Source organism: Tasmannia lanceolata, unplaced genomic scaffold (genome assembly GCF_043159265.1).
Source record: "Tasmannia lanceolata isolate RefF3 unplaced genomic scaffold, GAP_Taslan_0.1 ptg000016l, whole genome shotgun sequence".
In the NCBI taxonomy this organism is placed as follows: Eukaryota; Viridiplantae; Streptophyta; class Magnoliopsida; order Canellales; family Winteraceae; genus Tasmannia; species Tasmannia lanceolata.
Genome location: NW_027518693.1, coordinates 17,198,406 through 17,215,729, shown reverse-complemented (window position 1 = coordinate 17,215,729; position 17,324 = coordinate 17,198,406). Strand labels below are relative to the sequence as shown.

Genomic DNA, 17,324 nt, shown 5'->3' with positions numbered 1-17,324 from the left:
GGGTGTTTACTGTTGGCTGCTTAGTGGCCGCCGCACGAGGAAAAATAAATTTCTTTTCTTTTTATAAGGGATTTACATGTCACCATTACTCTTTTACCATTAACCCCTTCACTGATATCTAACATCTATCTCTTTGAGGAGGGTTAAATCGTAATCTACATACAAAAGGTACGGACAAAGCGTGCCTGTCTATGACAATTATGGAAAAAAACTACCACGAACAGGTAACGACATATGACAATGACGACAAAGCTACTTTATATTACTCATGCAGGACACTTGCAAAATATTGACGGATTCCGAACACCTGAAGAGGAACAACAATTATGAAAACCTCTATTGATTGGAGGGCTACGATCAACCTATGGAAATCATTTTATGGGCACAAACTGATTGATGTTTGTGTTCCATCACATGAATGGTTTGGATCAACCTATAACCCTCTATAGATCGGAGGGTTCGGATCAACCTATGAAAATTATTTTTGGGGCCAACCTCTATAGGAGTGGCCCATCTAAAGGACGGTTTGGATAATCCTATGGTACGGGCCATTCCGTACATTTTAATAGAGTGAGGATCATAAAAATACAGTTCGAATAGTCAAAATTCATCACATTTTAAGATGGTGGTTCAACACGTTTATAAAATTTAATTAGGGAAATGTTATCAGCACTACTGTATTTTGATAAGGGCACTCCTCCCTTTATTAAAGGTACGGTATGGCCCACACCATAGGATGATCCAAACCGTCCATAAGATGGGCCACGGCCTAAATAGGTTGTGCCTCAAAAATTATTTCCGTTGGTTGATCCCAACCCTCTGATCTGAATGATATAGGGTTGATCCGAGCCCTCTATAGATCGGTGAGTTAGGATCAACCTATGGAAATAATTTGGGGCACAACCTATTTAGACCGTGGCCCATCTAATAGACGGTTTTGATCATCCTATGGTGTGGGCTATACCGTATTTGTAATAAAGTGAGGAGTGCCCTCATCAAAATGCGGCAGTGCTTATAACATTTCCCTTTAATTACCATGGAAAATTTAAGGTGTAAATTGTTATCTTTAGTAATACAAGTTAATAAACCTACTCATCCATTACATGTTGTAAAAGAAATGACATCTATAGTTCCCATTATTTACCTCCTCATTTTTAACCAAGATTACTTAGGGTCACTTGGGATACCTCTAAAAATTATGTGACTGTTATTGTTCTCTTCTCTATTTTTTTCAATGTTCTTACCCACTAGCGGCATTTTTCGTTTCCAATGTGAACACTTTTGCAAATCTGTTACTTTTTTAAATCCAATTTTTTTATTACATTTGATTCAAACAGTTTCAACACACACCCTTTTATGAAACTTTTTTTTCGTCCCCGTAGATTTTTGTCACCCCGTGAATTTCTCCCAAAATTCTAATAGAATTACACATCACTTTTTTTTTACTTCTTTTAACAACATATGAATGAAACATCTATAGATTGGAGGGCTAAGATTAGCCTATGGAAATGATTTTACGAGCATCTATAGAAGAGAATTTTTTGAAAATTCTATGTGTAGTAAAATTCTATGAGAATTACACATCACTTTTTTTGAATTTTTTAACAAATGCACCCATTCAACTAACATATTTTCAATCATACGCCCTCCTTTATGCTTTTTAACAAATGCACCCATTAAAGCCACATAATTTCAATCTTACCCCCCTCCTTTATGGTTTTTTAATAAAAAATCTACAGGGTGATCTTAACCATCCGATTTAAGAGGAATTATATAAACCTATATAGATTGGAGTGCTACGATCAGCCTATGGAAATGACTTTTGGGGCACAACCTATTTATGTTGTGTTCCATCACATGGACGATTTGGATCAACCTATGATGTGGTCCGTACAGTTCTTTGACGGCCCGTGCATCGCACGAGGTTTAGGCCGTACTAGTAAAAAATATATGTCACCACTGTTAAAAAACTATGCCACCTTACAAAATTTACCCTTACAATCTATTTTACAAGATTTAGGCTGTATTTGTTTTCGGTTTTGAGTCTTTTGAGAACGTATTGTGGCTGCAAAACTGATTATTGGAGTGAAAATTAAACGTAAATTTGAGTCCAATAATCAAATTTGGACTCGAAATCAATTCTCAAAATAATAAACAAACAAGGCTTAATATAGTGTTTGCTCGTGAAATCCAGTATTATTCGATAAGTACACGGAGCCCACTTAGAGGATGATCCAAACCCTTCATTTGAAGGGCTACAATGTAAATAAGCTATACACCGTATATCATTTCCGTAGGATGACCCTAACCCTCCAATCTAAGAGTTACAACACTATATAGAAGCCTCTCCAGATTGGAGGGTTAGGATCATGCTAAGGAGATGATTTTGGGGGCATAGACCCAGCAAATGATTTTTTTTTTTTTTCTTTGAACAAGGTGAGACCCAGTGTATAATTTTTAAAATTCATACAGCTATGTGCAGACTTCATTAAAAAAAGTCTAGCTACAAGATTATGTGGAAATCAGTTTTATGGGTATCAAACAGGACCTAAGTCTTTCAAATCAAATCAAATAATGGACTCAAAATTAAGCATATGTTCGTTTTGGTTTTTGAGAATTGATTTTGAGTCCGAGAATGATTATTAATTAGACTAATGTAATTTTGAATCCAATAATCAGATTTGGACTCAAATCAATTCTCAAAATCCAAGACCTTCAACGGAATTTTGAGTCCAATAATCGGTTTTGGACTCAATCAATTATCAAGTTTTAAAATGAAACCATAATTCTGGGTCTAATAATCAGTTTTGAACTTAAAATGTGCTCTCGAAATCCAAAATGAATTGGGCCTTAGAGTAGTTAGAAAAATATGATAGCACACAGATTCGAAGAGACTTTTTGATATAGAATTGAACTCATGTTTGGAGCAATCAATGCCTCCAAGTCTCAAGTATAGAGGCAAAGTTTATTAAAACATTTGTGAAGAGAGACCGATGTTGACAACATGTACGAGGACAAAACAAAGTTGCATGAAAATATGGATTTTTGTCATTTGTAGTAAAGAAATAAATGAAATGAACAAGACAGACAAGTTCAGGATGCTTAAAATGAAACTTATTAGTCTGAAAGCACTATGGAGAGTTCATATTGTTGGAAAAAATTTACAATTTAGTATTGGCACTTCAACATCAGGGCCTAAGAAAGAATATTACTATTGTTGATTCTAAGGTGCACTTGGAGTTTATCCATAAAAATAAACTAAAATTCTTATAGAGTGTGAAAGTCCCCAAATGGGTCTGTCTTTTCATTCAGTTTGTCTCATATTTCTATAAAAAATGGCTTGGGAGGATGATGCAGATGTCCGGGATGGACACAACTTCTAATAACAAAAAATGCCCAGTATTTATAATTTAAAAATAATAATTAATATTCATTGATACAAACGCTCGCATAAACCATCGCATTGGTTCATTGCCTCCCAGGAGGATAAAAAAATCCCACATGTAGGGCCAACATTGGCTAAGATCTCAAATCACATCAATGTGACATTAAGGCCATGTTTGGTTACATGATTTTTTTTTCATGGAATATTAGTTTACCAAGTGGTGAGAGAGGAATAGGTAGAGTGGGATAGATGAAGAGTATGTGTCAAATATGGCTTTTGGCGTAAAGTCATGGGTTTGCTCCCCAGTGACGAGTGTTCGAATCCCCCTTGCTTACCCGATGCGCGTGGTTTCCGGGTGATTGCGCGCATCCGTAGGGAAATAGTCCTACCTCCGAAGGGGGTGGGGACACCTTTCGTTACCAAAAAGAAGTTTTTTTCTTTTGCCTTTTTTTGAAAAGAAAAGAAAAGAAAAGAATACATTGTTAGAAAAAACGATAGAAGAAAAGCATGTGTCTAATATGGCCCTAAGTTTTCTTTTTTAAAAGAGTACATAGTTAGCTGCATTTTTCTATTTGAGCTCTCTTTTATATGGATTCGATCTTCTAGTAATTTTATTTGAGAAAATAAAACATGTATATTGTTGTTAACATCATTCATTCATCAGTTGGAAAAATTTAATAAATTCTACTGATGTTGACACTACCATGTTTTAATAATTGCATATATTCATCTTCTCTTTTCCTTTTTAAATATCTGTCAAAGGTTATTACAGTTTCCAAAAGCTTGTCAGAAGCCAATTAAAAAAAGAAAAGACAAAGCAAGTTCGTGCAGTTATTAAAACATAGTAGTGCCGATATAAATAACCTAGTAAATGCAGCAACCTTAAATTGATATAACACGAAATCTATTCGCAATCGAGCTAAGAAATAACCATACTTTTGTAGTTCACATGGTTCATTGAGAGCTTATCGACATAATTAAATTATATTATTTAAAATTATACTCCAATTCAAATAGACCAACAATATTTTTCTCTACATCTAACGTTCAAAACAGCTCATATTAAGGCTCTCTTTTGGATGCCCAAATACAGATAAGTGTAGAGATTTCAATAAGGTGCCATATAAGCAAAACCCATTGTTTGGTTGCCATTTAACCAAGTAATGCTCAAGTAAAATCAGGGGCTTGTCGGGTTCCTGTCTGGTGATGTGGCATACCCGCAGCCCCCTTGCGAAACAACCCCAACCTTGGTGTAATTCCTCAGGTAAAGGTCTCTCCAACCCAACCCTTGCCTCCCCCTTCCGTCGGCCAACTCCACCCATCCGCCCGCCCCCTCTCCACCCACGCCCTCCGCCCAGAACTATTATCTGGCCCTCTCCACTTTGGAGCGACTGTGTGAACTATTAGATCTTCCCTGTGGGATTTTTTCTCCTTCCTCGAGGGTACACTGGGGTTACCAAGATGTTTCTCGAGGGATTATTTCTATCCTCGAGCATACACCACGTTTACCACGCTCCGACTCTGATACCGCGTGTTGGGACGTGGGGAAGGGTGCCCAAGTCCTTATAAGCCCATCTATATCCATTCAGTTTTCCGACATGGGATCTTTGCTTTTGCATGGAACCCCTACAATAGCCTTAAGGGGGGAGATACTCCCTCTCGTAAGTATTTTTTTTTCAAAAGTTTTTTCTGTAAAAAAATGGATTGAAATTAATGTTTGAAAATTTTGAAGTTTTATTGAGAAAAAAATGTCAATAATAGGTTGTTGAAAAATAACATGTTTGAAATGATATTTTTAAAAAAGCACCAGTTAAGATTTGCTAACATGAGTTATAACTCTGTTTTTTTAACCTTATTGATATGATAGTATTGACATATAAATGATTAAATAACACCAACCCTAACAGCTCGAGCTTTTGAGTGATTGGTGTTTCATTTGGTATCAGTCTCGTGTTCAAGTCACGGATGAGGCAACCTGTGAAAAGGGCTACCTAGAAAAAAAGTGGGCCGCCAAAGAAGGCGGATGCGGAAGTGTGATGAAATCACAGTCTTGGGTGGGGGCCTTCTCACTGTCTGGGTATGGGACTAGGTGAGACCCGGCCTGATATGCGACATGTTTAAAGGGTATAGCCTAAAGCGTTCCATTAGCTCTGGAATTTTTGTCGCATTATAACATTTAGGGGTCGTTTGGATATGCGGATTTTAGAATCCTGGATTTCCTCAAAATCGTAGGTGGGAGACAAGAGAAGAAGGAGACAGTCCGCTTCGCTTCTCTTTAGAATCTTGGATTTTAAGTAATAAATCCATATTTTAGAAATCTCTCCCCCATCATGAGATTTCTAAAACCTGGAAAGATGGCATGATCTCCTATTCTCTTGCTGATGGAAAGAAGGCGAGAAATCAGTAAACGACGGCTGGTCTCCTTCTCTCGTCTCCCACCTACGATTTTGAGGAAATCCAGGATTCTAAAATCCACGTATCCAAACGGCCCCTTAGTACCAGAGCTATTGCCTCACAGCATGTCCTAGGTTCAAAACCCAACAACTCCTTGATAACACTGGTCAATTTGTGATCCTGAATATCACATTCTCTATGGCAGATTGAGACATCATATCCATTGGAGATTGGACCATATATAAGCCGGAGAGATATCAATATTGAAATTGAATCTCATAATTCTCTTTTCATTGAAATCCAGTAAATACAGTGACTGATAAACCTACATCTAAGAGAAGAGATCACCTTCTGACAGTCACATGAACACTAAAAAGCCACAATGTTTAAGCTATAGAAGAAAAATAAAGGAGGAAAACAAAAACTGTAGTTCAACTTTTCAGACAAAACCTCTTTGTGGATCCAGCGGCTTCAAATGGTTATCCACTCATGCAAGAACATGCACACACTTGTTCATTTTCATGGTGTGAAAGCCACCAAAGAAGAGATTGAAATCAAGTCCAGTAACTTACTCACAATTCTGTAATTATATCTGAAAAGCACCATCTTCCAATAGTGAGTGTTTGCCCTTGAAGAGACTTGCATTGTTTGCAATATAACACTCACAATTTTGTATTTTTCTAATTTTTTTCGTGTTCTAGCGCCACCGGAAAATCCTGAAAGTGTTGGAATAAAACCAACTATATGAAGGGTGAATATGAGATTCAAGAAAAGAAAACTGTTCTCTTGACGCCAAACACACAAAGAATAAAGCTCAAGTTGTCACTAAAATGACTTGTAAAAGAAGAAAAGACGAGGCCCAAAATATAAACTACATTTCAAACATGAGATAAACATTTCATAACTATATTTAGCTTCCTAAGCTACCACAAACACAGTAACAAATGTAAAGTATATGACTTGTATAATTCCAAAACAAAAAAAACTAAATTCCAAGAACATTTTCTCCAGTGGATTTCCTATGTGGTAAACCTTCAATGTAGTGGGTTCCAATATAGCCAAGTAAATGTAGCAAGTTCCCAATATAGTAGAGTGACTGTAGCAAGGTTCCAATGTAGGAACATTCAATAGATAAAATGCATGGAAAACTCCATGCATGTAGCAACTTCCAAGATAGTCAAAATGGTCAAGTGATCAAGCTAAGATTTCCAACAGAAAGATGGAATGAACTAAAAGAGAATTTTCCCAGAACGTAATAGTTGCAAAGACAATGCCAGTATAATTGGAATTCTGGGTCAACTTGCATACTGACAAAGCCAACTGATAGTTAGCCGGAAGAATTTCCATAAGAGCATCGACAAAATCAACTAGATCCTTAAGTTTCTCAAACTTTTCGGGCAATAACAATGGTCTATACCATACTTCAAGAATTGAATTCATTTGAGATGAATCCAAGGATACTGGACCCAACATGTTATTGATCAGCTGCCGGACTCTAGGCTTCTTGATGCTTCTGTACAAGTTCAAAATAATCGCTCAGAGGCGGGAAATGCTTGGACGTCCGTCAAGTAACCAATTAGAATGCTCAGGATTCCAATGGAAAGAGTGTCCTTTATCAAGTTTAACCCATCAGAGAAAAGAAATGGCGCATGTTCTTTTACACAATGCTTAAAATGCTCATCAGAGGCTAGCTTCAATGCGTTGTCAATGGTCGAGCCTAGATTTTTCAGAAAAAAAAAATGTATGCTTCCATTCCAAGAACAATGCGTGACTACAGTTGTCAGAATCCAATGCAGAGAGGAGAAGTTGTAGATTCTTGAGATGGCCATTTCCACATCACCAGATGACCAACCTACGAACCGATCACCGAGCTGCAATCGACTGTTAATGTATATAAGTCTCATATGAACCTTCATTATGCTGGACCTGGAAAGCACAAATACAGTTCCGCAGTATCATAAGTAACAAATATAAAATTTCACTGAGTGGAGCAAGAGAGGTTAGATCCAAGCTCTATAAAAAAAAATCAAATTTCAAGCAAAATAAGCTATCTTCAAGAAACAGGGAAGTTTCCAGTGCAGACGCACATGCACCCACTCACCACCACCTTGCGTACACACCCACCATCAGAACACACAACCACACAGAGAGCCCCATCCACACACACACACACACACACACACACACACAGAGGCTGTGTAGCTCTTCTCTCTCTCTCTCTCTCTCTCTCTCTCTCTCTCTCTCTCTCTCATCATGATGGTGGCTGTTGCTGTATTGGAACGAGAGCATTAAAAATATTCAAACACAAAAAAGAGTTCCATCAATGCGATGATGAAACATAGCGATGGGGTTTCCATGCTTCAAATGGTAAAGCTCACATATAGCCCATTTATAATCATGGTCTGACCAGTGTTTCAAAATGTGGATGTGGGTCAAAACGCGTTCGAAGAAAAATCCTAGTCAATTGGGCACGACGCGGTTGAGTACTCAGTTGACGCGGCTGAGTACTCGGTTGACGCGTCATAACTTGGGAGAGTCAAATGAGATTTTATTGACTCTATAAGGCAAAATGCGGAACGGGGCCAAGGGAAAAGGAGTCGACTCGGGGAAGTACACGATGATGCGGGAAGTTTTAAAACATGGGTCAGACTGCTACCCATCAAGATGTCATACATATGGTAATCTCAACAAACTGCAAACAGATTGCCAAAAAGCGAGCAAACTAAAAGGCAATTGTTTCATGAGAAATCAGCGTAATATTGAGCCAGCTGAGTTGATGAAAATAATGGATCTAAGTAAATCACTATTTCAAGAATAAAAAAATGTTAGAAATCAATAACCTTACAAATTACAATTCTGATTCACCTAAAATCCAAAAAAAGAGTGAAATAACAGCATGCCACAAGAAGAAACATGCCATCCTTCCCAATAGCCTTCTCTTTCCTACAGCAAATATGCAGATAAGCAATCCATAGTACAACCGAATTTGGATCAACCACTAGAGTTGGGATAGCACTGCTAGAGCCTACAAAAAATGAAAATCTAAATAACCACCTGTTTGGAATTACAGATAATAGGAACAGTCTGTGGTGCATGGATTCTTGGGCCCACCATGTCGAATCACGTACCAACACAGGATCAGACAGCGATTCATGTGGGATATGGGGTGATACGTCTCTTAGCTATGTCCTGCATGAATCCATTGTTTACCTGCGAAAGCAACATGCCATTAAGGACCATTTCAGTGTTGGAACTCTTCGCTCGAACCCCCTTCTTGCTGATTGAAAATCCTAATCCTCTTCTCGCTCGACCCGTCTCGCAACAAAAAAATCATGTCATTTTTTGGTTCCATGTTGACCTCTTCAAATAGAATGTGCCTTAAATCATGTCATTTTTTATCTACATAAGGAAGGAGAGATTGAAGAGGATGTTAACCATAGAATAAGAGCAGGTTGGTTGAAGTGGAAGCTTGCCTCAGGAGTTTTGTGCGACTGTAAAATCCCTACCAAGTTGAAGGGGAAAGTTTTATAGGACAGTTGTGAGGCCAACCATGTTGTACGGCTCAGAATGTTGGGCCACCAAGAAGCAGCATGTGCATAAGATGAGTGTAGCGGAGATGCGAATGCTTAGATGGATGTGCGGCCACACAAGGTTAGATAGAATTAAAAATGTAGACATTCGTAAAAAGGTGGGGGTGGCACCAATTGAGGAGAAGATGAGAGAGCACCGCTTAAGATGGTTTGGATGTGGACCTTTGGATGCTCCGGTGAGAAGAGGCGACTGGTGCCAAATTGATGGAGTAAAAAGAGGTAGGGGGTAGACCGAAAACAACTTGGCTAGAAACAGTGAGGAAAGACTTGATAGTTAGGAACATAACAGAGAACATGACCTTGGATAGGATAGAATGGAAGAAAATGATCCACGTAGAAAAACCCAGCTAGAACCAGGATTAGAGCCGGGTAGATTCCTTTTACCTTCTTCATGAATTTCTTCTAAAGGATTCATTTAGCCGACCCCAACTAGTTTGGGACAAAGGCTTTGTTGAGTTGAGTTGAGTTGAGATGGAAATAATTCACGCATGCTCCAATGAGATGACAACAGGGCTTTATTATCTAATATGAATGCATCAAGAGTTGTTTCATGGGTGCATGGGTCCTTAGGTCTTTTCCTGTCATTTGTCAGATGTAAGCTGGTTGTGGGTACAATTCAGTTTACCTTATCATATCATGGTTATGGACTAATAACTATGCAATGATCTTTAATATCAAGAGGATATCATACTAAAAAATCTGCCTCCAGAACTTTTCAAGAGCTTGTCGTCTTAAAATAAATTTCAATATCCTGGGCATCTACAAAAATCAAGGAGATCTGATTTCTTAAAGTTGTAGTTGCAGTGTTCGTGACACCTCATGTCAAAACATGGAAGGAAGAGATTGAAGAGAAATACTCTCTCCAGATAAACCAAGAACCGGTTTTGCACTTGATCTCAGGTCAATTCAGAAAAGCTATCCAAATAGCAACAGAGAAGAACCAGTCTTATCTTTAACTGTTCAATCAAAACAAAAGCCAGTCTTTATCTTTGGATAGAGACAAATTCCCTAAAAGTAGGTCAAATCCTTAAGAAAGGAAATTGGTTACCTTGGGTAGTTAAAATTGCCATGAATCATATCGCTCGCTTACTTAACAAATTGCAAGAAGCAAATGCACTTGCAGTAACAGTCAATAAACCTGAATTTCCAGTCTCTTCAATAGTTATAATCCTAAGTAACTTCTTGATCTTTTTTTTAACAATAGCAGAAACTTGTGTTGGGAAAACCCAAAAATGTACAATGAAGGCAGCACGAGGACGAGGTGTCCCTGCGTCAAGACCGCACTAAATATTTCTACCATAAGATACATCATTTCATTGGATACAACTCTCCAAATACTAACTTCCTTCTATCAATTCCTTCTTGTGAAGATCTCTACGAATTCATTTGATGATCATGGGTGATGCAGCAACTGCGGATTGATGAGCATAAATCAGTAACCTCTAAAATTACTGAGGCAACACTCCATGGGCCCTCTGTCCGACGTTAGGCCCCATAGATTAAGTTTATAGAATCGTCTTCTATGTGAGATTTATGGACATTGACTCCTTGAAGCTTTTAAGCCTAGTTAGGAGTGCTCTCACCGCTGCCTAGTTGGAATCCATTTCTCCAACTGGGCCAGAGTAGCATTTGAGAATCTCACCTTGCTGATTTTTAAATACCCCCCTTCACCGGCCGGACCGGGGTTGCCTTTAGAGAACTTCCCTAATGAACTCCTACAAGTGAGTCCAGACTTCTCTATTGGAGGAAAGAAAAGGAAGCCAGTCCTGAAATGATGGGACCTTCTCCATGTTTTGAATGCATCCACTTGATTGCAACCTATGGGAAAGGAGTGGTGCTTGGGGAGTAAAAAAATGATCCACATTATTCTACTACTAAGTAAGTAGTCTAAGGATCGAACAAGACCCAATTTACCTACCAAAAAGGATATGCGATGCACAAGTCATCTCTGGTTAAACGGATAAACCATTCTGGAACTATCAGCAGAAGATTGGCAGAAAGCCCACTAAATGCTTACCTATGTTATAATCCTTAAAAAAGTACCATTAAAAATGCATAGAGAAGTACTTCCAATCAAAGGTGTTGAAAAGCTGTACTAGTAAGGCCCTGTTTTTTGAGATTATGACAACTTATTGTAACCCCAAAACCTATTATCGGAATCGAAATTACATTTAAGTTTGAGTCGAATAATAGGTTTTGGGCTGACAATCATTTGTCATAATCTGAAACGAACAGGGCCTAAATTGATATGTATCGCTTATAGACATCTCCTATAAGACCAATTCACATTAAGAGAAACAAAAATTAGTAACATCCAAGGTAATAAAATGCATTAATAAAGCAGCCAAGACAGATTAAACATTACATTCTCTACTTATGGAAGCTTAAAACAGCACCAAGCATATCAAAATAAGTAAACACTCCTTTCGGAGCAAATGAATTATAATGCTATTCCAGATGATAATTATCAAGACATTCAAGGAAACAAGGCAAAAGTCCAGTAGAATCACCATAGATCGATAAAAATTATCAAGAAAATAAAAATAAAATTAGAGAAGCGATGTGGCAGGAATACTTAACCGATTCTTGAAACTGAGGAACTCAGATGAAGTGCAAGTACACTGAAACGAAGAATCACCAGACGCGAGCAAAGCAGGAAGATTTGAAGGAACACTAAAAAATCGAATTTCATGAATAAAGAATCAAATTAGAGCACCAATGAAAAAAAAGAATCAGATTAGAAAAGGGAATAGGAAGGAAAATAACTCTTCTTCGTGGGAAGAAAGCTTGACTTCTCTCGGTTAGATGAAGCAAAGACAATGGAAAAAAAACACGTTAATCTTTTTCACAACTGAATGAAACAAAGACGCTAGACATGAAATGGTTGAGGATCAGTTCAACTGTTCAAGGGGTTAAACTAGTTGCTTTAATACTACAATTAAAGTAGGGAAGACTCACATTGAGGGCTCCAAATGCAAATTAGCAATTGTTCTGCATGTGAGAGCCATATGGCATTCTAAGATATTTTCAGGGCAGTGATAAATCGATTCCCCTAATGGATAAATCGACTCCCATGTGTCTATCTCTCTCCTCTTTTTCTCTCTAACCTAGAGGAGAGAGAAAGAAACATGAGCAGTCGATTTATCACCTATTTTTATTGGCGAAAGGACATTTGGTCAAACAGGTACCAAATAGTGGGATAGACCCCTTCAATTTCAAACTTGTGAAAGGGTATCATTTTGCTTTTTCTGACAAGACTTTTTACCGAAATACCCTTCACCCTCAAAATATACACGTTAAGTCATAAAAACAAAGAGAAAAAAGTGTTGCTTTCTTTTTCACACCTGAAAAATGGGGTGACCAAGAGATGAAATGGGGCTATCACACTTGGAAAATTTTGGGTTGATGTCTATTGGGCCTGGATTACCAGCATAAGGAAAATGGGAGTACCACATATGAAAATGGGGTGACCAAAAGATGAAATGAGAGTATCACACCTGGAAAATTTTGGGTTGGTGTCTGTTGGGCCTGTGAGGGGTTACCAGCACAAGAAAAATAGGGGTACCACATATGAAAATGGGGGTGACCAAAAGATGAAATAGGGGTATCACACCTAGAAGATTTTTTGTTGATGTCTGTCTGGCCTGGAAGGGGTTACGAGCACAATGAAAATGGGGGTACCACATATGAAAATGGGGTGACCAATAGATGAAATGGGGTTATCATACTTGAAAATTTTTGGGTTGATATCTGTTAGGCCTGGAAGGGGTGACCATCACAAGGAAAATGGGGGTATCACATATGAAAATGGGATGACCAAAAGATGAAATTGGGGTATCACACCTGGAAAATTTTGGGTTGATGTCTGTTGGGCTTGGAAGGGGTTACCAACACAAGGAAATTGAGGGTACCACATATGAAAATGGGGTGACCAAAAGAAGAAATGGGGGTATCACACCTGGAAAATTTTGGGTTGATGTCTGTTGGGCCTGGAAGGGGTTACCAGCACAAGGAAAATGGGGGTACCACATATAAAAATGGGGTGACCAAGATATGAAATGGGGGTATCACACCTGGAAAATTTTGTGTTCATGTCTGTTGGGCCTGGAAGGGGTTACCAGCACAAGGAAAATAGAGGTACTAAATATGAAAATGGGGTGACCAAAAGATGAAATGGGGGTATCACACCTAGAAATTTTTTTGTTGATGTCTGTCTGGCCTGGAAGAGGTTACCAGCACAATGAAAATGGGGGTATCACACTTGGAAAATTTTGGGTTGATATCTGTTGAGCCTTGAAGGAGTTACCAACACAAGGAAAATGGGGGTACCACATATGAAAATGGGGTGACAAAAAGATGAAATGGGGGTATCACACCTAGAAAATTTTGGGTTGATATCTGTTGGGCCTTGAAGGAGTTACCAAAACAAGGAAAATGGGGTGACCAAAAGATGAAATGGGGGTGTCACACCTGGAAAATTTTGGGTTGATGTCTGTTGGGCCTGGAAGGGGTTACCAGCACAATAAAAATTGGGGTACCACATATGAAAATGGGGTGACCAATAGATGAAATGGGGGTATTACACCTGAAAAATTTTGGGAAAATTTTGAGCTTTTATACCCTTTCATTCCGAATTTATTTTATGCTTGTGAATCTGTGATCATGATTGTTTCATCCATTCCAACAGTTTCTGTATTCATCTTCTGTCATTAATAGAAGTGCAGACTTAATGTCATCCTCCAGGTCCCAGAATCACAAAAATTGGTTCAACATTATGTTGATGTTATTGACATTACAACTTTGGGTTTATACTCTTTTCTTGCTATAGGTTTATACTCTTTTCCATCTTTTTTTGTTTAGATGTTGAAGCTTTTGTGGTGGTTCTTTTCAGCAAAAATTAGCAATTGTAATTATTGTTGAAGATCCAGGAGTTAATTATGTTGGTTCCAAACAAGGGCGGGGCTAGGAATTTGCACAAGGAGGGCATACAATGGTTGTTATAATAATAAATCAGAACCAAGAACACCCCCCGCGCGCGCGCGCACTCACGAGATATCATTTCCATTGGATGATCTGATCCCTCCAATCTATATTATGGAAATCTGTAGACACCCACATTTTGCTTCGCTTTCTCCAACAAATGATCTCATTAGTTTTCATCCTGTTGGGTCAGTTTCCTGAGTACTTTCATTTTCCAAGTCAATTCCCAGCATTTCCCTCGCTTTCTATTTTCCATCCAATCTCCATCATTTTCTAAGGGGTTTTTCCATGAAAAAATTACATTCCAAAGAGGTGCATTTTCGGCCAATTCGAGTGGAGTCCACCATTTTGCATAAGCTCAAATTCTTTAGAGGACTTGCTTAATCTAAAGTGGGCCCACTTACTCAATTCAGCTCAACTCAAGAAATCAATGAATTTGGCCCACAATGAGTGGGACCCGCCAAATGCTATTAGAACTATCTTATTTTGGGTAAATATGGATTTATGGCTATTCATGTAGGGCCAAATTACAATTTCTACATGGTATAAAATTCGAATTTTAGAGGAATGTGAGTCTCGGTCAAAGAAGGGATTGCCCATATATGTGTTAGAAGATGTCTAATTCAAGTTGTCAATCCTGGGTGGGCCCTATCTTGTGTTGAGAGAGATAAAGCATCTTGTGTGGGTCCCATCTTGAACCAAAATGAAAACAAGACTGTTTGAGTTTTGCTTAGTCAAGGAGGAATCGGATGAGGATTTTGTGTTGGGGATTTATTTTATCAAAGCATCTTGTGTGGGTCCCACTATGAGCTTATCTAAATCTCAAGAGTGAATAAGATCAAGGGTCTATTGGACATATGGATATCACTCTTTGGATGAGTGGTTGTGATGCGAGCTTACAAAGATCCCACAAATAGCAGACATAGGGTAGCTTTGGCAAAAAATATTTCTCATCCCTTTTTAGCAACACCAACAAGATCGTGAGCAACTTTTTAATTTCAGCAACTTGTGCTTTCTTTTTCTCATATTTCTTAAAGAGGAAAGTTGACTTTCTATTAGAAGCAGGTCACGTTGGATTTTCTAGGAAGAAACAGAAACTCTCTTTATACTCGTAAACTGTTTCATTTTGATAGTTTCTGCGATTCCATGGATTATACCTATTTGCACAAATACCTCGACGATTTCCGATGGTTAATACATAGAGTCCAATAAGCATATCTTGGGTTGGTATGGAAATGGGATCCCCAATAGCTGGAGACAAGAGATTCATATGAGAAAACATAAGTAAACGAGCCTTATATAGGCAAACGGTTCACACTCATTTAGAGAGCAAGTCATCTTGGGAGATTCATTTCTAAGAAAAGAATAAAGCATATATCTTCACTCCCTATTTTGAGCAAGGAACTTTCTAGGAGCTATAATCTTGTCCCTCCATTTGTCTCCTAAGCTTGACCTTTAATCTTCCCCCTACAACTTTACATGCTCCAAAGTTGGCAACTCTTGTAAATCCTTCCCTATAAATACCTCCTCACTTACCCCATGAGGGAGGACAGAAATGGGAGTTCTCCTCCTTCCTCAAAAATTGGTTCATCTTTTTGTTTTTTTTGGCTACCATTGTTAGCCGAATTTCACAAAATTCTTTCTATCCAAATTTTGGTTGGCCACACCCCTTCATCCCATCTTGATTGCGGCAAATTCAACATCGAGAAAGAGCGCGAGGATCGACATCGAATGTCGAAAGAGGTAAGATTTTCATTAAATTTTCTTAAATCCATGTTCTTATGCATGTTAGGATCATATTAGTGTAATTCAATTCATGCATTCTCTCTCTCTCTCTCTCTCTCTCTCTCCTCTAATTTCTTTTCTTTTTATCCCTCAAAACCTCTTTCAAAGCCCAAGCCTAAAACCCATATGTGTGCACTGTGTGCATAAGGAGTCAACTTGAACCACACCTACCTACAACTCGACCCAATTCCCTTTACACCTACAAACCCCTACCCTTACTCACACCCACTTGGCCCGACCCAAGCAATTCCAGTCAACCCAAGCCTAACCTAGCCCCAACTCGCCCATACACCAAACTCAATCCGTGCCCCAACCCAATCCAAATCCACACCCCACACAGACGAACACAAACCCGCAACCCGATCCAGCCCCAACACAAACCCACTTCAAACCCGCACCCCACCCATGGACCTATTCGGTCTAACCTAGGACCCCACCCTACTCGGTCTAGCCTAGGACCCCACCCTACTCGGCCTAGCCAAGAACCCACGGCCAACTTGGCCTTAACCCAAAGCCCTTGGCCCATTCGGCCTAAACCTAAACCCACAGCCAACTTGGCCTTAATCCAAAAATCGACCTCGTCCCTAACTCGAGCCCAACCCAAGTCAGCCCGAGTTCACCCAATTTAACCCAGACTCTATCCTAATTGCACTAACTCAGCCTAATCCAAGTCAACCCAAGCTAACCCAACTCAACCCGAATCAGCCCGAATTAACCCGGTTTAACCCGAGTTCAAAATGAGTCAATCTGTGTCATTCCAAGCTAGCCTGAGTCGATCCAGATCTAACCCAAGCTGACCCGAGTAGAACCGGTCCAAACCGAACCCAACCTAACCCGGTTCAGCCCAAGCCAACCCGGATCCAACCTAAGTTCGACCTGCCTAGCCGCATCACCCTAACCCGGCCTCACCTGCCTAGCATCACCTAATCCGAGCCTAACCCAACCCGGTCCATCTCGGATCCAACCCCAACACACAATCCCTAAATTACAAACCCACCTACCCAGACTTAACCCATCAAGCCAACCCTACGCAACCTGCCCAGCCACCCAACTTGCACGCACCTCCAATTCCACCCAACCTGCATCCCCAACTGCACCTCCAATTCCACCCAACTTGCACCCCCAACTGCACCTCTAATTCCATCCAACTTGCACCCCCAGCTGCACCTCCAATTCAGTCCAACCTGCGC

General features: G+C 39.3%; 1 protein-coding gene across 1 annotated transcript; it reads right to left on the bottom strand.

Annotated features, from left to right (window-relative positions):
* Nucleotides 1-6,607: 6,607 nt before the first annotated feature.
* On the bottom strand, nucleotides 6,608-12,520 carry LOC143848807 (uncharacterized). Its single transcript, XM_077357871.1, has 3 exons — nucleotides 12,328-12,520; nucleotides 11,950-12,042; nucleotides 6,608-7,705 (listed from the first exon to the last, which is right to left on the bottom strand). The coding sequence occupies exons 1-3, from the start codon at nucleotides 12,375-12,377 to the stop codon at nucleotides 7,303-7,305; spliced, it is 546 nt and encodes a 181-aa protein (XP_077213986.1). The 5' UTR covers nucleotides 12,378-12,520; the 3' UTR covers nucleotides 6,608-7,302.
* Nucleotides 12,521-17,324: the final 4,804 nt, after the last annotated feature.